The sequence below is a fragment of the Tetrao urogallus genome (genome assembly GCF_951394365.1).
Source record: "Tetrao urogallus genome assembly, chromosome: 5".
Lineage (NCBI taxonomy): Eukaryota > Metazoa > Chordata > Aves > Galliformes > Phasianidae > Tetrao > Tetrao urogallus.
In genome coordinates this window covers 48,007,387-48,034,384 of record NC_136818.1, presented here as the reverse complement: position 1 = coordinate 48,034,384, position 26,998 = coordinate 48,007,387, and the positions used below count along the sequence as shown (strand labels likewise).

The 26,998-nt window shown below is 36.0% G+C and overlaps 1 protein-coding gene across 1 annotated transcript in view; it reads left to right on the top strand.

Annotated features, from left to right (window-relative positions):
* ERCC6 (ERCC excision repair 6, chromatin remodeling factor) overlaps positions 1-23,002 on the top strand; it is a gene marked incomplete at both ends in the record, with an annotated part of 42,970 nt that extends 19,968 nt beyond the window's left edge. Inside the window, 15 exons of the mRNA XM_079535390.1 lie at positions 1,194-1,356; positions 3,580-3,708; positions 10,915-11,085; positions 11,530-11,706; positions 13,066-13,182; positions 14,584-14,679; positions 15,565-15,783; positions 16,520-16,630; positions 17,041-17,160; positions 18,155-18,249; positions 20,022-20,167; positions 20,256-20,972; positions 21,512-21,713; positions 22,046-22,124; positions 22,574-23,002. Coding sequence (XP_079391516.1) covers positions 1,194-1,356; positions 3,580-3,708; positions 10,915-11,085; positions 11,530-11,706; positions 13,066-13,182; positions 14,584-14,679; positions 15,565-15,783; positions 16,520-16,630; positions 17,041-17,160; positions 18,155-18,249; positions 20,022-20,167; positions 20,256-20,972; positions 21,512-21,713; positions 22,046-22,124; positions 22,574-23,002 — 2,971 coding nt within the window. The remainder of the gene's footprint in view (positions 1-1,193; positions 1,357-3,579; positions 3,709-10,914; positions 11,086-11,529; positions 11,707-13,065; positions 13,183-14,583; positions 14,680-15,564; positions 15,784-16,519; positions 16,631-17,040; positions 17,161-18,154; positions 18,250-20,021; positions 20,168-20,255; positions 20,973-21,511; positions 21,714-22,045; positions 22,125-22,573) is intronic.
* Positions 23,003-26,998: the final 3,996 nt, after the last annotated feature.

The following is a 26,998-nucleotide window of genomic DNA, read 5'->3' as shown; positions in this document are numbered from 1 at the left end:
AGGCTGTTTGATTGTTTCCTTTCAGTGTTAATCTAAATCCATACAGATCACAACAGAAATTGATTTTTGATAGGACTTGGCAGACACAAGTATCGTTGGTTGTCAGTAGTCCTAAACATTCTTCTCTGTGAGAAATACAATCTTGAAGTGTGCATTTGAGAATACCCCTGAATGAACAATCCCAATTTAAAAAAAAAAAAAGCCTGTTTTGTTCTTTGCTGTGCTTGGCACGCCAGCAATGTGTGCCACCAAGAGAATAGTACCAGTAGCCTTGATCTTCTATGTCACAAGACACAGAAATGCTGAAAAATGTATTTTTTCTGAATTACTGAAATATGTTGGTGTTTCACTTTTTTCTTGTTTTCAATTTCAGCTCTCTTTTCCAAAATGTTTTATTCCTGATGCTGTTGTTATTTCATAGCATTGTAAAAAAAAAAAAAAAAAACAACCATGTTTTAAAATGGTCCAGCAGCCCATACCCACCTTTTTAGCTTGCTGTTGTAGATGTTGTTTTCTGATCAACTTCTTTTAATTGGGATATATTTTACGTTGTTGCTTATGCAATTTCCAGTGAGTGACTGGGAATAGAAGCTAAACTGATGTTCTCACATAACAACGCTCTGCTGCATCTCATCCACTGGAATCATTTCTATTGTTTTGCCTTCCAACGCGGTTTCCCTTGTTGTCTTTTTTCTTCATTGAAAGAGATTAAATTTTACTAAATGAATTTGTGTGAAAAGGAAGCATATTGTGACAGATGTGATCAGTTTTCAGAGTGGAATGTAAAGTCTGCACCACTTAAAAGTCAAACTTTTCCTTCACCTTAAGGTATATCTTCCAATAATGTAATCGATTAGATCCTGCATGTCTTCTGACAATATATGCCTTTGTTAGAGTAGCTTTCCAAGTTATTTTTAACACTTGAAATATACATGAAATAAAATACCCTCTAATTACCATGACTATCAGTTTAATTAGAAATGTTTTAGTATTGCATAAAAAATGAAAGTCGCATGTAATGTTTGAGTGTATCAAAAATGTATGACCTAGTAAATAGAGCACTCATGTAAAACACACATCCAGCATGTTACTGTAACTGGTGTAAGAACCCTGCCAAATGATTAATTCATGAGTACTTTCTGTTACGATCTTTATTATCAAACGTTTGCCATCTTCTTTTTCCTTGTTTTTAGGTACCAGCAGACAGGTGTTAGGTGGCTCTGGGAATTGCACTGCCAGCAGGCAGGAGGGATTCTGGGAGATGAGATGGGATTGGGCAAGACCATCCAGATAATTGCCTTCTTGGCAGGTCTGAGCTACAGCAAGATCAGGACTCGTGGTTCAAATTACAGGCAAGTGCTCCTCTGCAGACTGTCAGTCTGTGGAGCTCAATTAATATTTCATCAGATGTATTGCTGGTGGAGGAGGGTCCTGTGAATTATTAATGACATTTCAATTACAATATTCCTTTAATTCTTTTAGTGGGGGACATCAAAGGAAAAATTTTACGAGACAATGGAGCTGTAGGGCAGGAAAAATTAAACATGTAACACTTTTAATGAATTCCAGGCATTGATGCTTCATTTTGCAGATGAGCCACACTAGATATTTTGGGTCAATACAGTGTCTAAGGTTAGCTTCCACAAATGGATTGTTTACAAACTCAATTACATTAATATCAATAGTTTACACAATATGGAATTTTAAATTAGATGTAATACCTTTAGTTCCATTTATTAAATTTTACATTAAAATATTTGTTCTGGCAAGACACCAGGTGAATGCTTTACAGGAAGTCACAAGTTGATTTGTGATGGAAGTTAAAGTTCCTGATCAGCAGGGAATTACCTATGCCAAAAAAAAGTAGTACTAATAAAAACTGTAACTTACACAGAGGAATTTCCATCTTTGTTACTGTTTAAAAGTGTATTAGAGTAACTGGCTGTTCTTGCAAGAGCTTTCATGCTCTTTCTTCATTACTGAGCAATACTTTGAAATTCTGTCGTTATAGGTGAAATTACTGGAAAGGTACTTGTTGGTGTTCTTGGATTTACAAATGCATGCATGAATGATACTTGAGTTTTCTAGTTCTGGTGGCCTATTTATCTGATGTAAATTATGATATGCAATTAAGCAAACATTGCAGCAGTATACTGAACAAAAAAAAAACTTCATAGTGATCCATTTAAATTATGTACAGCATGTACATGACTTGTAAAATAGTGCATTAAAAAGAAAACATGGAAGACTTATATTCTTCAGTTGATTCCTGATGTAGTCTTTATATAAAAAACTGCTATGCTGTACTGCATCACTCAAGCCAATTGATTTACTTGGTATGACTGCTTCTTCTGTGGCTGCTTCTCTACAGATTACTTTGAGCTGGTATATTTGCTGGTATGTGTTTGCCCTTGTTGGAGGATGACTGAATTCATAGAAATGTTTCAGGATATTCAGGACAGTTCTCTTAGCATTGCTACTTAGTTTCAGCTTAAGATCTAAGATGCTTCTGTGAAACTACAAGGAAACTTTGAAGATGCCAAAATATAAACTCAAGTTGCAACATTCTTTCTGTATATACCATCATGTATTCTGGTTTTTGGTTTTGGTTTGAGTTTTGTTATTGTTGTTTGGTTGGATGTTTTTTGTTTTTGTTTTTGCTTTGGTTTCTGGTGCATTTTTTTTAATAAATCCTCCACAATAGTTATTGCATGGGAAAAAATAAGCTTTATTTTTTTGGTGAAATTTCTTACTTGTCTGTGTGTTTTAAGGCAGAGAGTCAAAGCATCTTGATCTGTGCACAGTCAAGTATTTTCTGCAGGAAAAATGAGGAATGCACTAACTCTAGCTGGATAGCTTCTACTTGGAAGCCATGTTGTTTAGTAAGCAGACCTAAAGTTAGAAGACCTCATGGTCGGTCTGGTTGAGAAGCAGGCATTGTTAAGAGTGGGCATAGTTGTGTTGTCAACCTGAGTGACTTTCAGCTCACCTCTTATTGCCTTGATGTATAGAGGGAGCTTGTGTACTGCAGTGCCAGATTCATACAGCAGCCTTTCCCATAGTGTTTATCAGCTCTCTTTCTGTTAAATGGATATAACTGTGTGTTCCTTACTGTGCAGAAGTGTGAAGGTTGTTGTGTTTGGAAGTGCTTGAGAGTGAAAACAGTAAGGCTATTCTTGAACATTCAAAATATGCAGCTTTATTTTTTGCGACATTTTCTGAAGAAATATTCTTCAAAATAAGTTAGTAGAAATTTCATTTTGTAAACTGATCTGATTCTGAAATTTACAGAGGGGAAAGATCTGTTGTTATATAAGTTGTGATAGAAGAAGCAAATGAGCTTTCACGCCAATGGTCTGTTCGTAAATCTGTATGCTTTGAGTAACCCATCTCTAGCCTGTATTTGCATTGAAACTTGATGAAGAGCTTTTGGGTTCATGAGTTTGTTGCCTTTTCTTCTAAGTACATTATTTTTGTAGCTTTTCTGTGTACCAGGTTATTTTAATAAGACACACAATATAAAGTATTTATTTTATGTTAAAGATTTTGGTTTGGTTTTGTTTCTTGGTTAGGTACCAGGGACTGGGTCCAACAGTGATTGTTTGTCCGGCTACTGTGATGCATCAGTGGGTAAAAGAATTCCACACATGGTGGCCTCCATTTAGGGTTGCCATTCTCCATGAAACTGGTTCTTACACCAACAAAAAGGTAAATATTCATTTTGTAATTCCAGAAACCTGTCTCTTTTCTGCGTTAGCAAAAAAAAAGAAGTGTCCTGTGTTCCATGCCCCTGAATGTTTCTATGTAAGCTTGTACTCTTTGATTCTTTAAAAAGGTCACTAAGTTCATTGTCTTGTATAGATTTGTTAGGTAACCAGACAAAAACAATAACTGGAAGTACACTTATATTATATTATGGAATAGAACTGCCTAAGCAAAGTAAACATTATAACAGGCTTCTCCTTCAGAATGCTTTGCTTGTACTGAAGTCAATAGTAACCTGGCTAAACTGCTTTCAAACCAGACTGCATGTACTTTGGGCTTGCTATGGAGCCCCTGCAATGTTAGCCATGACGCAGCTTATTATGGAATTAAAGTGCATCTTGGTTTTAATGTTAGCGTGTAATTTTTTCTTCAAGTCTAACCATTTAGAGTAGCCAACACAGTGTAATATCTAACCAGTGGTGCTCATGTAATTGTAACTAACTTATGTGATTTGTTCTGAGAAGATTTGAAGCCTTTCTGCTGAAGTTGGGCATATCTGAGGTTTAATCGCTAGGAGTGCTTCTATGTAAGAATGGAAAAGACATTAATTTCTCTTCACTTGGCCAATATGTCAGTTCATATCACCTGGTTTCTCTTAGTGATGATGATACTTTATTGGTTTTGTTCAAGCAGTGTCTTTTCTGTCTTTTGATTTTATTGGCCAATGTTTTAATATGCATGTTTTTATTCCATTTCTTCAGATGAAATCTCAGACAAACCAGACTTGTCCATCCCTGATACCTTGCTTGAACAAAAAAGGGAAAAATTTTATTTTTGTTTTCTCCTGACTGATTTTGGGTACTAAAAGGATTTGCAGGATTCAGCAAAGCATTTTTAAATTTCTCTTTAAATATTTATTGAATTTCTTGTAATAACATTAAAATGATATGGTGCTTAATTGCACTTGATTAAACGTATTGTGAGGTAATCGATGCCATTTTACAGTACATGGCAAAAAAGAAACAGTACGCTCTAATGTGCTAATAGCTTCCTGTTGTTCAATTAACTTGGTATGTCTTCAATCCCTAAAAATCTATTGCTCTCAGTAACATGTTTGTATGTTTTCCTAAATTAAATTGTGTGTGTTTATTTTGGGGTATTTGTTAATTAATGAACTTGACAAACTGGATCAAATTTTTTCCATCTGCGAGCATAGTCAAGATTTCAGGATTTTACTTCCCCTTGTTGTCTCACTAATGCTTTGTCAAGAACTTACAGAATCTTGATGCACCTTAGGCACGTTCAGTACTCTAATTTTGTCCATCTTTTGATAGCTGCAACAGAATGCCTTAAAAAGTGTCACTGCTAATGTCATCATTATCTCATGCACATTTATTCCTTGTTACCTCCTTAAAAAGACCAAGCTTGTGACTTGAATAAATTTAAAAAAAAAAAAAAAAAATCATAGAATCATCTAGGTTGGAAAAGACCTTCAGGATCTTTGAGTCCAACCATCACCCTGACCTACTGAGTCCCATCACTGAATCATTCCCTTAGTACCACACTTCTTAAATACTTCTGAAGTTGTACTTCTCTAGGCAGCCTGTAGCAACGCTTAACTACCCTCTCCATGAAGAAGTTCTTCCTAATATTCAATCTAAACCTCTCCTGGTGCAACTTGGGACTCATTCCTCGTGTTCTGTCACTTGCCACCTTAGAGATGAAATTGACACCCTCATCATTGCAAATACTTTCCCATCCTAGTTGTCTTTATACCTGGAAAAAGAGAGTTTGCTGCTAATGTTTCATCAGAAATCTCACTTGCACACTGAAAATTAGATCACACACAGTGCAGGTCAGATGATTTACTCCCACCTGCAATTTCTTTTCAGTGTGCACTCTTTCCATGAATACGTTGGGGCTGATCTAATCTTGTGATAATTCTGTCTTCTGATTACCTGTGGCTTTACAGGAGACTGCTTTGCACGTGTCAACTTCTTAGTACTCAGGGACCATTCAGCCCTTATGCTCTTCCTAACAAATGAAAATTGTGATTAGACTGTGTAGGATCACAAATGTTATAGTTAATATTAATTTTTGTGGCCAAATGCGAAGACAGTGCACATGTGTGGTCTCAATAATGCACAGACATGCTTGGAATTAAACTGACAGTTCTAGGATTGGCCTATTGTTCTGATAGTGAACTGTGATTGATTATCAAGTGTATGAAATTTGTGCTGGACAATTAGGTGACAATTAGATTGCAAACAGACAGGATCATGGAACTGAAAGTTGCTCTCTATTTTTAGAGTAAGAAAGGTTACTACAGCCTCTGGGCTAACAAAAGGACGGTGGAAGAAGGCTGTTGTCCCCTGAATTAAGTGGACATCAGACAGTGAATATCTTCATGGATTTTGTGAAGTGCTTTACCTTGTAGCAATAGGGCATTGGGTTGCTTATGATTAAATATAGTATTGCAACTCATTCTGTGCAGGTCTGTGGAAGAGGAACAAATGATTTCAGAAAAATGAAGATATATTGATCTTAAAGTTAATGAATGAGGATTACGGAGAAAAAGAGTTTAGTAATGACAGGTGTACCATAAGGCAGTGCAGTATTTTGTGGCTGAAAGAGCTAACAGCTGTCATCAGCTTTCGGCTATCCTCAAGGGAAAGCAAACTGGTAACTGGTACTTTAGATTGTGGAAGGTAGACGCAACAAGAAGTTGGATAGGTTTCCAAGACTTCAGATCTAGTCTGAGGCCATCTGGACGAAATGTAACACTTGATTTTATTCCCTCTCCATTTGTGATAACAGAAGATCGTTTGGTTCTTCTGTGATGATTAATGTGAGTAAATTGGGTGTCGTGGGAAGAATCAGGTTGAAATAGTAGTCCTTCTCCATAAAGTCAGTTTTCAGTTTGAGTGTGGTACTGCAATTGTAGCTGTGTCCTTTGGTGCTGTTTTATGCTATTAACCTCCTGCAGTAGTTTACACTCAAACCTGTTATGGCATAAACTGACTTGAAAATACCAAGAGCTCTGACGCCCCTAATAATGAGAGAAAATAAAATAGTATATCCAGTATAGCATATCAAAAATATTTATTTATAGTTAAGAAAAGGGGACATGGGAAAAAAAAGCCTTCTGTACAGAGAACTTGTGGGGTTTTTTTTTGTTTTTTTTTGTTTTTTTTTTTTCCCAAAACCTGATGATACATGAGCACTTGTATAAAAGTATACAGTCTGAGAGAAAGGATGTACTTCAGTTATCTTGATTTCACATCGCAAATGTGAGAGGAGGCTGTTCTTGAGATTAAGGCTGAATTTTTAATTTGTCAGTGTTTAGCACAAATATCACTGATGTTATTTCTTGGTAATGTGATCCAGTCTGTTAAGCCTTACCTACATATTCATTTATTCTAGTCAGATGTTTGGGAAGATGTAGCCCTCAAAAGCAATCATCCCTTCATGTTGCTTGCACCTGTGGAACCATGTACTTGAAGATGACTTTGCATACTGTTGATTTTTGTCTTCTACCTTCACGCTAGATTACAAAGATTAAAGTTCTTGGCATAACTGATTATAAAGCCTTAATTTTTGCTGTAGACTCTGTTTCTGTGCTAGGTATTCAACTCAGATAAACTTTGTATCATGCCACAACAAATAACATTCCTCTTAAATATGTAGTAAGTGCTCTAGCTCATTTTATTGCAACATTTACATTATTAAACATTGTAATGTGTTCTGTTGAAGCCTCTTCATGGTGCCATTTAGATTGTTTTGTTGGGGGTAGGGAAATATTAGAGGTTTTATAGGCTGAATTTATGGATCTCTGGGCTTAATGGTTGGTTATGAGATAGTGAAAAGACTGCTGAACAGTGCACTTTTGATTGATAAGTGATATAGTTATCCAAGTGACTAGGTATTGTCTTGGTGAGTTCATGTGTGCCTTAAAGGTATGACAAAGTTTAGAGAATTTCATATCTATCACTGGTCTAATTCTTTGAGTCTGGTGCTACATACATATTTCTATTTAAAAATATTAACATTATAATACATAATAATATGGAAGAGTTTATGTTCTCTTAAGTATTTTTTAAAAAGACTACTTTAACAGCTAAAAAGATAAATCTGATTTCTGTATCTGCATCATTCAAAACAATTGTGGTTTTGTAGCTTCAAAAACCAACTTGTAGCTACTGAAAGGTCATCAGCAGGGTGAAAAAGCTTTCTTCAAAGTTTGTCCATAGAATACATCACTGAAACATTTTAGCCTTAAGCAATGGTATTTGCTGAAAATCTTCTAGTCTTTGTACAGTACATGCATCCCAGAGAAGATGAGTCAATGATCAACACAATCAGTGGCATCACCATCTTAGGTGGAAATACTGTCCTTGAATTGTAAAAGCCTGAAATGCTATGCTGAACAAAACTATAATACCAGCCTCATTCCATGTATTTCATTGTTTTTGTATTCATTAGCATGTTTTTAAGTACCAGACTTCAGAATTTCAAAGCTAGTGCACAACTGTCTTATCTTTTGGCATTAGCAGGATTTGTCTCTGAGCTGAATTCAGTCTTGTAAATTCTTTTTTTCAGTTTAACAGATTATGAGCTGAAATATTTCACTGAAATGCATTCCCAAGAAAATAAATATAAAAATAATGCCAACATGTCTGAGTCTAACCGAACAGGAACTGTGAATTAAAGAATACGTGATAAAATAGCATAAATTCTGAAGTGCCACAGCTTAAAAATGGCATGTTCACTGTTAAATCCATTACCATGTTTTAAAAGGCTCTAAATTATTCCAAGGCAACCTCCTAGAAAGTCCTCAGCACAGGAATACAACAGTTAATAGGTGTTGTAGTATAAGCTGTTAAAATTGTGGTGTTGTATTTCTTCGTTGTCAGCAGAAATCCTTGTTTATTAAAAATTTAGCTTGAAGGAAACTTTAATTAATTACAGGTTCAGTAAATCCTGACTAGGATTCTGCTGTGGTGTGTTTACAGTCAATGGCCTTCATGTGCCTGTGTTTCACTTCTGTTCTCCGTGCTACCTGACAGCGTGATTTATGGCTGTTGCTTTCTGCTAGTCCACTGCTTGCCCTCTAGGAGGGATTGGTCTCTTGAGCCTCCATAATAACAGCAGCACTTTCACAAAACATCTTTTAATGACAACAGCATAGCATTCCGTAAGTCAGGCTAATTGCAGACATACCCTATTAATTGCAAAAACTAGGAGAGGTTACATATTTTACAAGCTTTTAATTTGAAATCGCCCGAGATGATTTGTCTTAAGTGTTTGGATAGAGATGTGCGCGATATTCTGTGATAGGCCACTGCTGAGGCTGTAGGACACCGCTGCAGACTGTGGGCAGTGCACCAGGTAGAATTTAGCTTTGGATTTCCCACCTGCCTAGAATTCCCACTGTATATGAAATATATGTTGTTATAAAGATTGCGTATTTTTTTGACAGTAGTGATGTCAACAGTATTTAATGCTGCAGTTGTCTAAAGAGGTGATAATCAGAAAGTAGGAATTCTTGAACAGTTAATTGCAGAAGAGGTATTTTTTAATCTGAGCAAGTTATATCTCTGAGCAAGAAGTTATTGTAGGAAATTTTACAAGACCGTGGAAACACCAGAATCCATGAAGACTTTTTCCTTATTAAGGCACTTCAAAAAATGTTCTTGATGTTTTGGAATTTGTAGATATTTTAGGAATCGTATTATTTTCCTCTTTTGTCTTCACTTTAACTAAATTCTGTGGTGATTCTACCTTAAATATATATATATATTTAAATTACATTAACTGTTTGTTTAATACAGAATTGCCTAAAGTTCTTCATGTTCTGTTTTTACCCATCTGCTAATATGGCATACATGAAATCAATGGTGAAATTTCCTTTCACTTTCCCACTGCAGGCTCGGCATTAGGGATGAATGTGTGCGGCTCTTGGAAAACTACCAAGTAGCTGCTTAGTGTGCCCTAATACTGAATTCCTATGTAAAAAGGCACGAAGGTCATGAAGCTCTTAATACAGAATGAGCTTCAGTTTCCACAGAATTTGAGTTAACTTGGACATCCTCTACCTGAAGACAGGGATTACTTCTGCGTGGAACTTGACTATGGAGAGTAATTTAATACAAAAGTTTAGAATTGATGGTTACCATGTATATGTCTTTCACATGGGCTGGATTGATGGCTTTTTTCGGTATTTGTGGCAGCAACTAAAGACCAAGTCCTACTTTCCTACTTGTTGTATAAGCACAATATGGCAGAGAAAAGATAATAGTCAGGAGACTCCCCTGAGGGGATGGAAAAAAAAAAATTGGTTTTGTTTTCCCTTTCCTATGTGAGCTTCAAGAAACTAATTTATGTCCTGATACACAAAGATATTTAAGCACCTAACTCCAGTTGGTTTCTGTAGCAGCTAAGCACCTTGATGGATTTATCTAAAATCCATGCAAATAAATAAATAACATTCTGTGTTCTTTTCCTTCCTGTATAGTGAAATCACTTTTCAACTAGATTTATACATGAAGGATAAATGCAGGAAAAATTAGATTCTTGAGTACTGTGGTTTCTGTGAACATATTCAATGAAGGTGATAAAGACAGGTCCTGACCTAGATAATTTACAGCTAAAAAGGCTAGTAAAAAACAGGGGAAAGAGTATAGCTTACTAGAGAAGTATGCAATTTGGTGGCTAATAAAAATAAATACATCAAAAATACCTGAAAAGGCTATTAATGAGAAAGTTATGACAAAATTAAGGATTTAGCAAATATTTTGATGTTGTTCTCATTTTTCACTTTTTTATTTTCTTCTAAAGTTCTGTTATATCTTGGATGCAGTACACACAGGTAGGTTTGTAAAGTGCATATAAAAGAATTCAAAGAATCTAATTACTTGGGTGAAATTCCATGTTTGAGTTACAGGTATTGCCTTTGGAAAAAAAAAAAACAAACCTGGATCCTTCTTATCAGGCTTCAAGTCCAGTTCTGTTCTATCACAGTTCCCATGTACTTCAATTTTTTTATAGTTAAGTCACGTCATCAAAGACTTTTCTACGCTGATTTTGTTTGCAAAGAAAATTGTTCTGCTCTTTCAGAACTTTCTGTGTGTGTACCTTTTGCATGTACTTCAGCAAGTCTGAATTTTCAGTCTCATTGTGTTACTGACGCCTTCCCCTTTTGGTTTTTAGGTGAAACTAATACGAGAAATTGCTTCATGCCATGGAATTTTAATTACGTCTTATTCATACATTCGACTGATGCAAGATAACATCCACAGCTATGACTGGCATTATGTGATTTTGGATGAGGGTCACAAAATCCGAAATCCAAATGCTGCAGTCACACTTGCATGCAAGCAGGTATTTTATCAAAAACAAATGGAAGATTATTTTTTGAGGGGTGGGAGTTGCCTTCCAAAATCTAATAGCCTGTATTATACCAACAACCATTAATAAGGAGTAAAAGCATAAATAGCAGCAGTGTGTATTTGACTGTTTAATTTAGTTAATATTTTAAATGAGTCTGCATCAGTATTTATAGGGGTAAGACAGAGAAAATCATCAAACATTGAATTGTGGAGGAATTTACTATTAGGCACAACTGTCAGTTGTTGGTGTTTATTTTCTGCTAAGAGTTTACAGGTGATATCTCACAGAATGTTGGCTCTTTCAGGAGTGTGAGGCCATACATTATTTTAAAATGAGAGTTCATCGGTGGTGAAATTGCAAATCCTCTGAGACAGGGATCGTGTTACTCTATGAGCAATGACAGTGGCTTAATTTTGTTTCTCTTTTTATTAATAGTTCCGCACACCCCATCGCATCATCTTGTCTGGTTCCCCTATGCAAAATAACTTGAAGGAGCTCTGGTCCCTCTTTGACTTTGTATTCCCAGGGAAACTGGGAACACTACCTGTGTTCATGGAGCAATTTTCTGTTCCGATAACCATGGGAGGATACTCCAATGCCTCTCCTGTGCAGGTAAATGCATTCAAAATTTCACTAGAAACTCTTCTGTTGTTTCAAGACTTGATATATTTTTTTTTAAGTGTACTTCTTGCTGTGCGTTCTACGCACAAACAATAGTCACACATCTATGTTTTACTTCTCTGTATGTGGAAAAAAATTCAGTTCAACAAAATGAGACCATTTTTTCTATGTAGGGATAAAAAATAAATACAAATGTTTCTTGTCAAGAAAGTTGGAATCATTATAAGTTTTGTCTGAAATGAAGTAGAGATGTGCAAGTGTGGGGAAAAGACAAATCTTAGATTTTAATGTATTTAAATAGAACTTTCCCATTTGATTTCAAGCCTCAGCAAATTATTTCACATGCTTTGGAGGAATGCTTCAGTCAAAACTGAAAGCTGTTTTCATTTTACAAAACTGAAATAGGTTTCAGAAATCCTGAGAGTATGTAAACTATTTAATTTGAAAGCAGAAATCATTTGGAATGTTATTTTCTGGTTAAGTACTCTTATTAATACTTATAGTTGTGGTTCTCTGACATCTTAAGCACATTTCAAATTAGCTAATAGTTAAACTGTTCAGTAATCTGTAAACTAAAAGTTTCAAACTTAAATATTTGCTTTTAAATATTATTCAAAATATTTTGCACATACACACTTCTAAAGTTTTATTTTCTTTTCAAGCTAAGTACTTCTCTTGTCCAAAGCTTAGTAATTTACTTAATTGGATAGCCAATTTGGTTTTTTTACACATCAATAATTTATTGTATTCTTCATTTTTCTTAAAGCAAAATAAAGGTATTTTTAGCCATTATGTACAGTTAATACCCATCTCACACATCCATTACGCATTATGGAACCATATGTTCCATTTGAGGCTGGAGTGACCTTTAGTTTCTGTGATCATGGGGATTTTCTTGTACCGATTTTTTTTTTTTTTTTTTTTTTTTTAATAGTCTCAAGTGGACACTAATCTTCACTTATTGTCTAGTAACCGCTGTTGCTTCAGGCCTCTTTTTCTTTTTTCTTGATCTTCAGTATGTGTGTTAGCAGTTATTCATGCAGATTTTGGTTCTATGCAAGTTTAAATTCAGATTGTTTTTTGAAAGAAATCTCACTTCTGATCTCTGAAATTCTACTGAGTTAGTCAAGATAAATCAGTGGTATCTCAGGAAAGTTATTTATGTGGTGTTTATTGCAGCTAATGTGAATTTTATTGCAGTTCATGTTGTGTTAAGTTGGTAACTGTAGCATCACATCAATCATAAGCCATCTCACAAATGAGGAGTTTCCTGTTACTAGTTTTTCTTTTTGTGTGTTGCTAGAATATTAAGAATCAAAATGCAATTTTTTACTTTTCTTCCTTTTTCAGGTAAAAACTGCATACAAATGTGCATGTGTGCTACGGGACACCATAAACCCTTACCTGCTGCGAAGAATGAAGGCTGATGTTAAAATGAGCCTTTCACTTCCTGATAAAAATGAACAGGTTTGCTTGTTACTATTGAATCTGTGCCCTCTTCCTTTCCAAAGTTCAGCCTTTTTGTACTGATAGCAGTTGAAAGGCTATTTTAACTATGGATGAGACAGAGAGCTTTTAAGTTGCTTATTCTTGTCCTCTGTTTTCTGAGCATTAAATGGTCTTAATCTTACAGAGTCTGAACATGTACGCTCTTATCTGAACATGTACGCTCTTACAAAGGCTGTTTGAAGTGTGATCGGGCTTGTTTACTACAGTCCTCATAGGTCACAGGTGCACCACAAGTGTTTTAGAATAGTGCATCTCTTGGACATTCAGCACTGTTTCCTGCTGTAAAAGGGTTAACTTGCGCTGCAAGCATTAGAGAAATGTATAACCATGGTTCCTCATGTTGCAAGTTAGCTGGACCTGTAAATTGTAGTAAGTTGCCAAAGCTCTAGCCTTTTGCTCTGGAACTTACTGTTTACACTACAAAGAGATGGGATGTTTTTTAGGAAATGTTTTGACTCAAAGCTGAGGAGGTTGTAAGGATTATTTAAATAAATGAAATTCCTGCAAATGCTTATTACAATTAGATTCTCCTGCCTGTTGGGTTTCAGAGCACTGGGCTTTCTTTTCCTAACTCTTTCCCTTTCTGTCTCCTCCCTCTAAAAGGGAAGCAGTCATGCCAGTAATTCTTTGTAAGACATAAGAAATTAATAGAGCAGATTCAGTTTCTGCTGTGCAGTCCGATGGCCTTTTAAAATCAAATTTTAATTTCTATTTACTTAAGAACCTGGACTGCTTACTCTAAATAATGAAATCATAAGTAGGTTAAACAAGTTTTATTTTTATTATTATCAGTTGGGGCACTATGTAAGTTTGACTTCCATCATAATGTTGAGAGCCTTTCAGGTTGTGAGGAAATGATTTTATTCCATTTTAGCTCATGAAATCATCTGAAGAATCATTAGCCTTATAGTGTGAGCATATAATGACAGTACAAGTTGCGTGTTCCAACATGTCAGTACCTCATGGGAAAACAACAATTTACAACTTGTAAGAAACAAAGCAAACACATGGTGGAAAACGTTCCTTATAAAGTTCTTTTGAGAAAATGCTAATACAGCATGGTTAGCTCAGTAAAGCTAAAAAATGGCAGCACTTCCAAAACTAAAGCAATATGAGAAGAAAAGATAAAAACTGTGTAAGGGCACAGAAAAATGATGAAACTCATCTCAACATTCATGTTCATTCTCTAAAAATTCTCACTAAGTTTAATTTGAAAGATGCTGTACAGAGATTGTTATAATTGAGTATGTCAGACATGTCTGTGAAGCATCGTTGTAGCAAATTCCGTATTGTAAAACTTAAAAACTTGCAAAGTCTGGTGTTTACAAGTTGAGCTGTTTGCTTATTTTGTTTTGGTAGGTCCTCTTTTGTCGTTTGACAGATGAGCAGCGTCGAGTCTATCAAAATTTCATCGACTCTAAGGAAGTCTACCAGATTCTCAATGGAGACATGCAGGTTGGCATTAATTAAGGTTGACAGGAAGAGCTTGATGGATAAAGTCACCGATTGATGTTCACTTTCTTCTCACTGGATTCTAAGCAAAAGAAATGCATTCAATCTCAGTTCTGCTTTTGTGGATGTCTGCTTTTCTTTTCTTTTTTTTCCCCTCCTGTGGAGTGTAGAATTTGGGTCCCTATGTAATGGCATGACGGGACTAAAATATGAAAAACTAGACCATAAATAATGTGTTGGCTCATCTGATTTTCAGTTATGGAAGATGGAGGGATTACTTTCTTTCAAACCAGTTTTTTGTGTGCCAGTTATATCAAATGAATTAATGTCAGTTGTATTAAATGAATAACCGAACAGAACTTTTCTAGCATGATATCAAAAGTGGTCACTTTCAGCACTGTGTGTTTACTTAAGTATGTTGACTCTGTTCTTTGTTGCCATGTATTCCAAAGGGTTTGCCTGCTATCCTCAAAGTCTGTTTGAAACTGCTTGCTAACACAGGGAAACAAAGGGGAGATAGGACGGATGCAATAATTTAATTGAACAAACTTGATGGATTTTTTTGTCTTTTGAATAACAAAAGCTTGACCATGAACAACAACTAGGGGCTGCTTCTGCTAATGTGGAAATTTTCACAGAATTCACTTAACTTTGTCATCAGAAAAGACACAGTAATATATTTTCATTGACCTTCTCCTATACTGATTTTTCCCAAAATGTTACATGAAACAAAAGTATTGGCATCCACTAGTTCTTCTAAAGAGCAAACCACTATTAAAAGCACTCATCTTGTTTATGATTAGGTTAATCCATTGTTATTTCTCATTCACAACACATGTAGATGTAAGTAGTTGTCAAGCAATAAAAAAGATATTTTCTGTTGTTCAGGTTTTCTCAGGACTAGTAGCTTTGAGGAAGATTTGCAACCACCCTGACCTCTTCTCTGGTGGTCCCAAGATTTTGAAGTGCTTACCAGATGCTGACATGGAGGAAGCAGATCAGTTTGGATATTGGAAACGTTCTGGAAAAATGATAGTGGTAGAGTCCTTGCTGAAAATATGGCACAAGCAAGGTCACAGAGTGTTGTTTTTCACTCAGTCAAGGCAGGTAAGATGAGCTCTTTGCTTTTTGTTTTCTTATTAGTAAAACTAAAAAGTGTGATTGTCCTAACAAGACTTGTAATTTAAAACAGTTATTTTTGGTGGCCTTCTTATAAAATTAACATGTTACTGGAGGAAAAAAAAACAAAGTCTAATGTCACTGTAATAATTGAAGACCAGTTTCATAGCTCACAAGCTTTATTTCCAATGTTGTTGACAATGTTGTGGCAACTGTTGCTCAAGTTGAATATACTGAGTCGAAGCTTGTATTAGTTGTAACCATGCAGTACTGGCCTGAAATAGTGGTGATGTATCTATTGCCCCTTCTGCATAATTTCAGGATCAAACTGGTGGTCAGATAACATCTAATCCTAAGAATTGTGTGCTTTGGGCCGGTAGCAGAGTCAGTGACCTTCATTCATTTTCTCTATATATTCATTATTTTGTCTTATGTAGATTCCCTGGAATGCTGAACCTCTTGGTTAAATTGGCTTGAGATCACAGGACATGGTTTCCTATGCCAAGCACAAACATTCCAGTCTTCCATTCAGCAATGAAATAACTACTCTTTAGTTTACTCCAATTACCATAAGTTGATGAATTTTCTGCTAACTTAAGATTCACAAATTGTTTGTTTGACTGGCATTACATTTAGTACCAGAAATTCTCACAACTCCATCTGATGCCTGTTTAGTCTTTAGTAGAAACATCTGGGTTTCATTGTTTTTTTTCCATCACAACAGATGTTGCAGATCCTTGAAGTCTTTGTTCGAGACAGAAACTATTCCTACCTCAGGATGGATGGCACTACAACCATAGCATCCAGACAACCCCTTATAACAAGATACAATGAGGTGAGATGTTTGATCCCATATGCTAATACCTATCATAAAGTATGGTGCCTGAGCTTAGCTTGAATTACTGGTTTTCATTTTTTGTCTGTTTTTAAATACTTTGCATTTCGGAAGTTCAGTCAAATCAAACCACTTTCTTAGTGTGAGAGGGAATATGTCATCATTGTTTAAATAAAAATTTTCTGCTAAGAAAAAAAAACGTTGAAAAGGAAAAGTAAGTTTATTGGGCAACAATAAAGGAAATTTAGATCAAACTACTTGTATTTGTCAAAAGTGATATTAGCTACACAAGGAAATTTAGCTCTCTTTGGATCTTTGCAAATAATAATAATAAAAGAATGCAGGACATAACAAAATTGATCTTGTACTTAGGTAAATCTTCTTTTAGTAAGTTCTGTTCTGTGTTACAGGACAAATCCATATTTATTTTTCTTCTGACAACTCGTGTTGGTGGTATTGGAGTTAATTTGACTGGTGCTGACAGGGTTATTATTTATGATCCTGACTGGAATCCCAGTACAGACACACAGGTGAGTTTGTTCATTGCATTCTGTTCAACAGCTACAGTGAAGTAAAACTGAAGATAGAATGAGATCTGTTTCCTCAGTCTTAAAGCACTGTGTTATTCTTTCTAAGTTGTTGTTGCCAGCAGTGGTCAATTAGGGGACAGTTCCATATTATGATTGCTCTTTTGGAAAAGCTATTGTCAGTGGTTCCCACCACATCCCCTTTATATTGTTATATCTTACCACTCTTCAATAGTGTGGACTCATATAATCAATGTAGCAAAACAAACAGTTGAAATGGCTTGTTTGTTGGTTTTTTTCCTAATAAATAAACATAATAGATGTTTTGCAAGGAAGAATGCAGCTGTTCAGCCACTGAATTGACATGACTGTTCATGGTGGCAATGCAGAGTAAGAAAAGGAGAAAAATTTTGCTTAAGTTGACTTTCACTGGTCATATGTATCTATGTCTTTAGAGAAGCTGCTTTTAATGATGAGACTCTGGGTTACCAGATCCCTTAACAGTACTTGGGGCGTACGTGTTTGAGAGGAATATGTTATTTCTGATGGAAAGAAATCCTGAGATCTGCAAGTATGTGAACCTAGAAAGGTCTGCTTTAGTGGTTGCTTTGACAGTTTTTTATGAAAGTTTTCAGTTTAGAAAAAAGGAGGAAAACTTTATATTAAAGATGACTTCTGAAATAACTCTTTCAGAACAAGTCTGTTTAAAGTATTTACCTTAGGAATGAGTTCTGATTTTAAGATGTTAGTTTTTTCTTTAGATTTTGCATAGGTTTCTTATTACAATTGGTTTCTTGTTTTCCTACATACATATACTTTCTAAATTGTTTTCCTCTCCTCCTGACTTAATTGTTCTAATGCTGCAGAAATACTACAACAATATAGCTAGTTGAACTTGTTAAATGTCTAAACTAGGTTTGATATGCTGGTATTGATAGCTCCCTGTCAAATATATCTAGAAGGCTAATGTCTGGTAACCAAACCTTTTGTGTTCCAGGCTCGTGAACGTGCTTGGAGAATAGGTCAAAAGAAACAAGTGACTGTGTACAGACTTCTCACTGCAGGTACTATTGAAGAGAAGATATACCACAGGTCAGTCAAAACGATTCAAATGATCAAAATGATATAGTCCTGTGCTCAAGAGAATTTTTGCAGCAAACCTGAGACTGTCTAACAATAACATACCTGAGTGTGTGCTCACATAGAATGCAACCCCCTGCCTTCACCATGACAGGCATGCGTAGTTCTAGCTCTAAAACCCACATGCTAAATGTACTTCACTTTGTTTTAGCAGCTGTGTCCAGTATACAAAGATTTCACAGTAAGGGAGAGTATAAGCCTTAGCACAGAAAATGGGCTGCTTATTCAGAAGATGAAACTTGATAAGTCTGAGGTGCAAAGTGAAATCAGCAAGCTTTTTTTATCCTTAGAATATGTAAAGATAAATGCTGCATGAACATATATTTGCTGTGCTTCAAGCCTAGTTTTATTTTATTCCCAAATTGTTCCAAAATTCAAGAATTAAGAACTGACAGTCATATTCATGCTACTTATTCAAAAATGTAGCTGGAGTCTTAAAGTGCTTGCATTTCTGAATAATGAAATATTTTTGTTTGCTTTCCCATTCAGCTTTTTCAGTAGTTAGCTTCACTCACGTGAATTCCAAGTGAACAACATGCGTGGGAATCCTCCTGCTAGGTAGCTATTTGGAACAGGAATATCCTCTTTGAAAATGCAGATGAATGAATGGAAAGTTCTAAATAATGAAATACCAGCACTTACTGAGTGGGTTTTTTTTTCTCTGCTTTACCACACTGATGCAAAGCATCCGCTGTTGGTTGGCTTGCATCCTTCTGGCATGTATGTGTTTGAACAATAGTGACCACATCAAGGAAGTAGGCTCTAAGGGTCAGGACCTGCCATCAGAAATCTATTTTATTTCACGAACAGTGCAATAGACTTAGCACACTTTTCTTCTTGCCTTATGTTTTCCTCTCTGCAAATAATGCAGAAAGCTATGAAGCTGTTAATTCCTTAGAACTCCAGAAGTCTTCTGATGGGTGCACTGCAGTACCTGATGCTGATGTTTGAATGTAGTTTTGACATTTACACATTTTAAAAATACTATTTTTTAAATAGTATTTTTAAATATTTTTTAAATTTTTTTTACTATTTTTCTGTTTAATGCCAGCAGAGCCAAAATGATGATGATAATACTTCTTTAGAACTGATTCCCATTTCTATTTGGGATGTATTTTTAATAATACATTTAATATTTAATAATAATGCTTATGACAATCAAAAATTATGTTGTATGGTAGTGGCATAAAAGTAGATCTACAAATACTAGCAGGCTTTTTTCCTCTCAAATCCTGTTTTCTCTTTTCTCTGATTGCCATCCAATCCTCACCATTACACTATGAGATACCACACTGCCTTTGATTCCTTCAAATATTAAAAATGACATTTTAACATGATCTTGTTTTTCATTTAAACAGCTTTCTGATTGCTACATATGTGAGCTTTTCAATTTTAATGGATAAGAAAAAAAAATGCACTAGCTGTGAAGTTATTTATTGCTTAGTTAACAGATGCCTCACAGGACATTTCAGGATGGTGGTTACCTGTTGTGTAATGGGATTGTTGCAAAACAGTAAATCCCCATGCTTAACAATTTAGTTGGTTGTTTGAAAGTTACCAACTCAAGATTGTCTTTTAGAAACTAGCATCATCTTCCCACTGTTTAATCATTCTGCAGGGTAACATTTGTGCTTACAGTTTTCTGTTTAAGTACTGTAGTCAGTACTTACACATAACTATATGTTGTTTCCTGCATAAATTACTTTTGGTTTGTTTGGTTTTAGACAAATCTTCAAGCAGTTTTTAACAAACAGAGTGCTGAAAGACCCTAAGCAAAGGCGCTTTTTCAAATCCAATGATCTTTATGAGCTATTCACTCTGAGCAGCCCAGATGTGTCTCAAGGGACAGAAACAAGTGCAATTTTTGCAGGTACACTTTTTTCCTAATATTTTAATAGGAAAAAAAATATATGTTTGAAGTGTTTGATAAATTGATACTAACCTTATTCATCCCTCAGGTACTGGTTCAGATGTTCAAGTCCCCAAACACCAATTGAAACGGAAACTTGAGAGGCCAGCTGATGATGATGACACTTTGAAAGATGGTCTGCAACTTAAAAAAAGCAACTCACTGAAGTACAGCAAGTCATCTGGTTCCCACTTAACCAGCCACGTGGCAAATTCTTCTAAAGCAATAGAGACCAGCGAGGAAGCTAAAGGAAATTTGGAAACTTTTGATCAAAAGAGCTATGCAAAAGATATTGCACAAACTGCTACAGACACAAATTCAGTGAATAAAAGCAAGCAAGAAAGCTTGGAAAGAGCTGATATATCTCTGTCCCAATCATTGCCAGGTGATGTAGAGTCTTCAGAGAATGCCACGGTGACTGAAGAAGAACATGAAGTGGCTAATGAAAATGTTGAAAGAGATTTTAGCCTTCTGTGTGGTGCAGCTGGCTCTCAGGAAAAGCAGGTTGATAAAACAGATGATGGGCAATTGGATAATAATCATTATAAACGTACCTCAAAAACAAAGCACAGAGTGGATATGCTATCACATGACAGCCATAAAGAGAAGTCTAGGAAGAAACATCACAAAGATGCCAAGTTTGAAGGGGAGCGTATTCCTCACCTGGTGAAACAAAAGCGCTACCGGAAGGAGGGCAGTGAAGAGAAGGAGTTGGACCCAAAGAAAAATGATGATTATGTCTTGGAGAAGCTCTTCAAGAAAACAGGTAATTTTTGTTATTTGATTTGTGCGACAGTGACAGGCTATTTAAATAGATGTGTGCAAAGCTTACAAATGAGAAAGAGCAGTTTATCTAGTCTGTTACTGTCATGACGTGTTAAAATGTTCATTGTTGAAATAATTCAGGTAGGAGTGTGGTGATTGCCTTCCAGAAACTCCTTTGGATATGAAAGTAGTACAGTGTTTATTTTGGAAATAAATACGTAACCAACCTTCATTTAGGCAAGAGTTCCACTTCTGTTTGTCCTGTCCATAACAATAGAAATGATCAATTTAACCACATAATTGCTAAGTCTTTTGTAAATAATGACCTCATCTGCACACCAAATGTGGTTTACTGTCAAATTGATTGCTCAGCTGACAGAAGGGGGATCTCTTACTAGAAATGACTGTACTGAAGTGCTGAATGTAATCGATCTGAAAGTGAAAAGAAAAAAAAAAAAAAGATTGTGGCATTCATTTAAGATTGCCATTTCAATTAACAGGTGTCCTCCTTCAACTTTTCTTGTGTGCTCTGTTCACTAGGGGTACACAGTGTAATGAAGCATGATGCCATTATGGAAGCTTCCAGTGCAGATTATGTGCTGGTAGAAGCAGAAGCAAACAGAGTGGCGCAAGATGCACTAAGAGCCTTAAAAGTCTCTCGACAGCGATGCTTAGGAGCTGCTTCTGGTGTGCCAACATGGACAGGTGTGAGTGGTCTTTCAGGTGCACCATCAGGAGTAAAGTAAGTTCATTTCTCACACTGCTTATTCAAAAATAGAAGAGTTCCTTAGAATGGTGTGGATTATTTCTTTTTGTACCCAGTATGTTTAGTAACAAGTATCACTTTTTGTTTTTTTTTTTTTAATATTTAATAAGACAAAATGATATGTTTTGAAGCTAGAAAGTAGTCCATTCTGAAGTATAAAAAAGCATTAGAGTTTCACAGTATAGGAGAGAGAGGTTGTGTAGAGCACTCTTGAGAATCCTAGAACACAAACCCAGTCATTGGCTTTGGCGAAAGTATCCTAATATTGAGAGAAATTTCTCATGGAATTAATTCTTTTGCATGTTTAGGAGTCGGTTTGGTCAAAAAAGAAACTCTATGCTGCTTTCTTCACATTCCACTTGTGCATCACCTGTGAAAAAGCGCAAGGTAAGAAAGGCAAGCTAGTATTTCTCTTTTAATAGCTTATATCTATACACACACACACCAAAATATATATATATATAATGAAATGTTCTGACTTATGCAACAGACCTGATTTATACTCATTTATACTCTCTTACCTGTTCTTCATATGATTATGTAGACTTCTGGAATTTTCAGTCACCCAAGAATTCTTCTTTCTTTGATACAGCATCTTATCTAGTCAAATACAGCAAACTGCAGCATGCACCATTTGTCTGTCTCAAAATCAGCAATGCTTTTCTTTCACTTCCTAAGTTCTATAGTATATATTCAAGTTGAGACTAAAAAATACTGCCTCTTTGCTGTGTATTACAAATGTGCTCACATATGTTATTTAAGTCTAAACAACAAGCAGATTTTGTTAAACAGATTCTGTGGATCTCAAAATACATGGTCTGTATGTTCATTTGTAGGATGCAGATACAATGAAGAAGGAAAATGTGAAGAATAGTACCAATGGGCACTTTGATGGAAAATCAGAAACTGGAGAATCATCTAGTGTATTAGATTCTTCATCGTTATTAGCTAAGATGAGGGCGAGAAACCACCTTATTTTACCACAAAGGACAGGGAATGAGGGAGATGAGAATCTTCACCAAGCACCAGCTCCAGCCCCAGGTTCAACAGAATACGATGAATTGCTGGTGGATGTGCGGAACTTCATTGCATTCCAGGCCCGTGTGGATGGTGAGGCTAGTACTCAGGAAATACTGCAGGAGTTTGAGTCCAAACTGCCTGCAGCACAGTCTTGTGTCTTTAGAGAACTCCTACGCAATCTCTGCACCTTTCATAGGAACCCAAATGGTGAAGGTGTCTGGAGGCTGAAGCCAGAATTCCGCTGACCTCTGTCAGGAGAAGGTACCAGTTTGCACTTGGCCAACGCTCTGCTGTCAAAGACTTACTATTTATCTTTTGAAATGAGGAATTTGTGTTTGTGATTTAATAAATGACTTGAGCAGACAGTGATGCAGCACTCACTGCAAGCTTAGTGCTGGCTTCATTTCCAATTTAAGCTATTTGTATGGAAGTGCAACCTACCTCATAGGTGAAGCAATACAAAATATCACCTTTTCTTTAAAAGAAATGATGGGATGAAGAGTATGTGCTGACTTTTTACTGCTGTAAGAGCCATGGATGTTGCCGTGGGCGTTTATTTGATTTCTGTGAAATCCCAAGAACTTTTCTGTTTTCTCTGTGTTACTTAAGAGGTCATTGGGCACACAGTGTAGCATCAAAAAAAAAAAAAGATTGTGATCAACATGAGAGACTCACTTGTACTGACAAGAGTATTGAAATCATTAAGAAGCTTTCATTAGTAGTGAGAATTTGCTTTTAATGTTTCTGCTTTCATTGTTGCTAGCATCTAACAAATACAGTGTGACTTACATTGCTACTTAACTTGGAAAATAATCTATTCCCACAGAGGTTTAATCACAAAAATAAGAAGCCTGACAGTTGATGGAAAACTGATAGAACTATGGAAAAATAATTTACCCTTTAACCATTGATTCAGTCATAGTACTATACACCATGGCCAGTTGCTCAGTGCAGTACTTCTTACCAGTGAGATAACAGTAACTGTTGTGTTTGTCACAGGCTGTGGACTGATGATTGACATCCCATTGGAAATTTGTAAGTCTCACTCTTACTGATTTCTATATAGAAAATTTTCCAGTTCCATGTTAGCACATGGTCTTTTACAAGGATCGAGATTGTCAGAGGAATGATTTTACTGTATTTTGCTGAATATAATCATGTGTTTACACAGTCCTAGTGTGACCTGTAACTTTTGTATATGCTCCTGTCTATTCTGTAGATAGGTAGATGGAGAAAATCTCAGTCTTCCTGCCAGTCAGATAAATTCTAGTAACTGTTTTCTTCCAAGAAGGGAGAATCTGATTATTTGTAGCAAACCCAAGTGCTATGTTAGAGCTTTGGTGTGCTAAATAAAGAAATATTGGGGGGAAAAATGGATAGGTTGTGAGAAAAAAGTGAGAGTCTTGCACATCTTCACAGCAACATTAAGTTACTCTATAACTTGAAGTAGGAACAGTTAGGTGTGCCTAATATCCTCACTGTCTCTAAGCTATTGAAAAAAGGGAAATCTGAGTTCTGTTTTTTTTTTTTATTTGAAGTACAAACACTGGAAGGTGAATGGTGACACAAGAATACAAACTGGGTTACAAACTGCTAAAGAAGAGTGATCTTTAAGTACTTTCAATGGCTTTTTCTTCTGTTCTTATTCTGTATTAAAGGATCTGCGGAGATTTGCAAAAAGTGGTGCTTCACTGTTTAGATAACTAATTAGTTAGCTTTTCACAGACTGGCATTGGAGACAATAGACTGTTGAAGAATCTGCTTTTCTTCCTCATGATATTTGAAGGTGGGCCTGATGCACCTTTTCCTGATACCTTTTTCTAATACCATTGTGTTTATTTATATGCTCTCTTTCTGGAAAAACACGAAACCAGCCATCCATGTTGCAATTGCAGAAATGCTTAGAAAATTGTAGGTCTGTTGATAGGACTTAAAACGGATCAGTAGAAGAATTAATACAATCCTACTGTTCTCTCCAAAGCTATAGAGGATTTCATTTGGGTTTTGGTGTCATCCACAACATGCATCTCTATCCATGCCCCAGGAGCAACTGAGGAATTTGCGTCAGCAAAGCTGCTGTTATCACCTTAGCTATTAGTTCTGGTGTCCTGTTTTATGTACTACTTTCAGTCTTAAAGACATTTTTCCTATACCAAGGAATGTTTGGAGCTTCTTACTGGTGATCTATTGATGTAAATGGACCTGCATGTGCTTTTATAAATCCTTGGATTTTATGGACTTATTAAAAAAAGTAGAAATAAAAATCTGTTCTGGAAGTCTTCCTGAGCTGGGGGGGCGGGGGGAGGATGGAGTGGAGAAGCCGTCTTTACCTTTGTAGTGTAACTGTGACTAAATGATTCTAATGATCTTTAAGTGCAAGTCTGCTTTTCGTGCAACTTCAAATAATGTGCCCTTGCAGCTAGGTTTCCCAGTACTAGTGGATGTTTAAAAGGGTGAATGAATATTAGTATAATATTGAATGTGAGTATATTTTAAAGTATTTTGTCTCAAAAAAATGTGAGAGATTAAAGGTCTACGGACTGACTTATAGATGAAAGTTGTTCTGGGATGGCCAAGACATTTGGCAGTGAAAGAGTTATTTAAGAATAATCCTATTATTATTCTGGAATAGGTGCTGTATCTGACTTTGTTTCTTTACCTGTGTAAAATCAATTCACTTCATATCTTTTAAAAAGATACGAAGCAGTTCCTGACTAATGATTTTGCTGTCAAATACATTTACCTTCAGATGGCTTATAGGCATGCAATATTTTCAAAAGCTTTTATTTCACCCTTTCCATTTCCTAGGCATCCAGTGCTGCAGTGAGTGGTTGTTACTTTGTGTGTGATTACAAAAATAACTTCATGTGGAAGGCTTCTATCTTTTAATTTTTCTTACCTCATCAGGAAGGAGAAAAGGAAAGATCAAAATACAGATGTTAATTTTGTAATCAAGTTAAATCTTATTAAAAAGAGCCATTTCAGCATGAAACAATAAGTGCTTAAATAGAAGGAAAAAAATTGTTGTTTCATACTGTAAATATTTGGGAGGCAGCTCTAGCATTGGTTATTAAGGTGCTTTACACCCCTTCCCATCCTTTTCCTGCCTTATATTCTTCCAAGCATTTATTCTCCTTAGTTCATCCTTTTGCTGAACTCTTGAGCATACTGACTGTACAAAACTTCTTTAGTATAAAAACTAAATTCTGATCTAGAGGCTCTGCTGCAGGTGATAGGTGGTTGATCTTCTGAACCATAATGCCCCACCACAAAAGAAATGTTAGCAATACACTGAATGGACAGATAGGATAGAAACAGTGATTTACAATAAGGGAAAGTATTTTAAAATCCATAAATAAGTGCTCTGGCTCAACCTCTTCTCAGTGGGATACACTGGGAGAACTGAGTCTGCTACAGCTGACAAACATTATCCTGGCAAGTCAAGTGGTACAGAATAGGACTGTTAAATTTGGAAGTCCTGGATTCAGATCATATTCACCCATACCTGTTTATACACAAGTGACATGGTCTGCTTTTGATTCCAAAGTTTCTTAAACTTGGCTAACTTTTGCTGTCTTGCTAGTAGTGCAGTCTCTTCTCATGAAGCTACAGCAGGAGGGCCACGATTTCCCAAAGGGCTTCACAGAATTTTTGTTGTTCATAAAACCCTTCAGTTCTTCCTTTCTCTAAGCTACTCAGTCTTCAGGACTGACTTTTCCAGCTCTGCTGACACTGATGGGCTGATTGCCATTCCTCGAGGACCTCAGCTTTTGACATTGGCCTTGATCAGAACTAAAATGCATGTTGTGTGGAATCCTGTGTGTGCCTGATTGAAATAGTCACTGAATGTTAATCTTTCTCCAATTTCTGTGTGCTTATTGATATTGCTGTACGGAAAGGACAAATACAGGTGAGTAGTGTTCCTGAAAAGAGCCTATTATTGTGTAAGATTAATCTTGTAGGCTCTATTTTTGGCCTGAACTCGAAATGCGGTTTGGGATATGTTTTTCAAAAACCATGGAGACAGGTGAAGGCAGTGATTTTTAGTAGTTGTTAAAAGGTAAGTCGTACTTCATCAGGGAAAAAGATGTCCAGGAAGGCATCACGTAAGTAGAAAAATCAGTGTGATAGTTGTTGTTACGGGATGTGTCCTTCAGGGAAAGCTGTCACATGGAAGCAGCATTTAAGTAATTCATTTGAAATTCACTTGACAAACCAGTCTTAAAGACTGGTACCTTTTT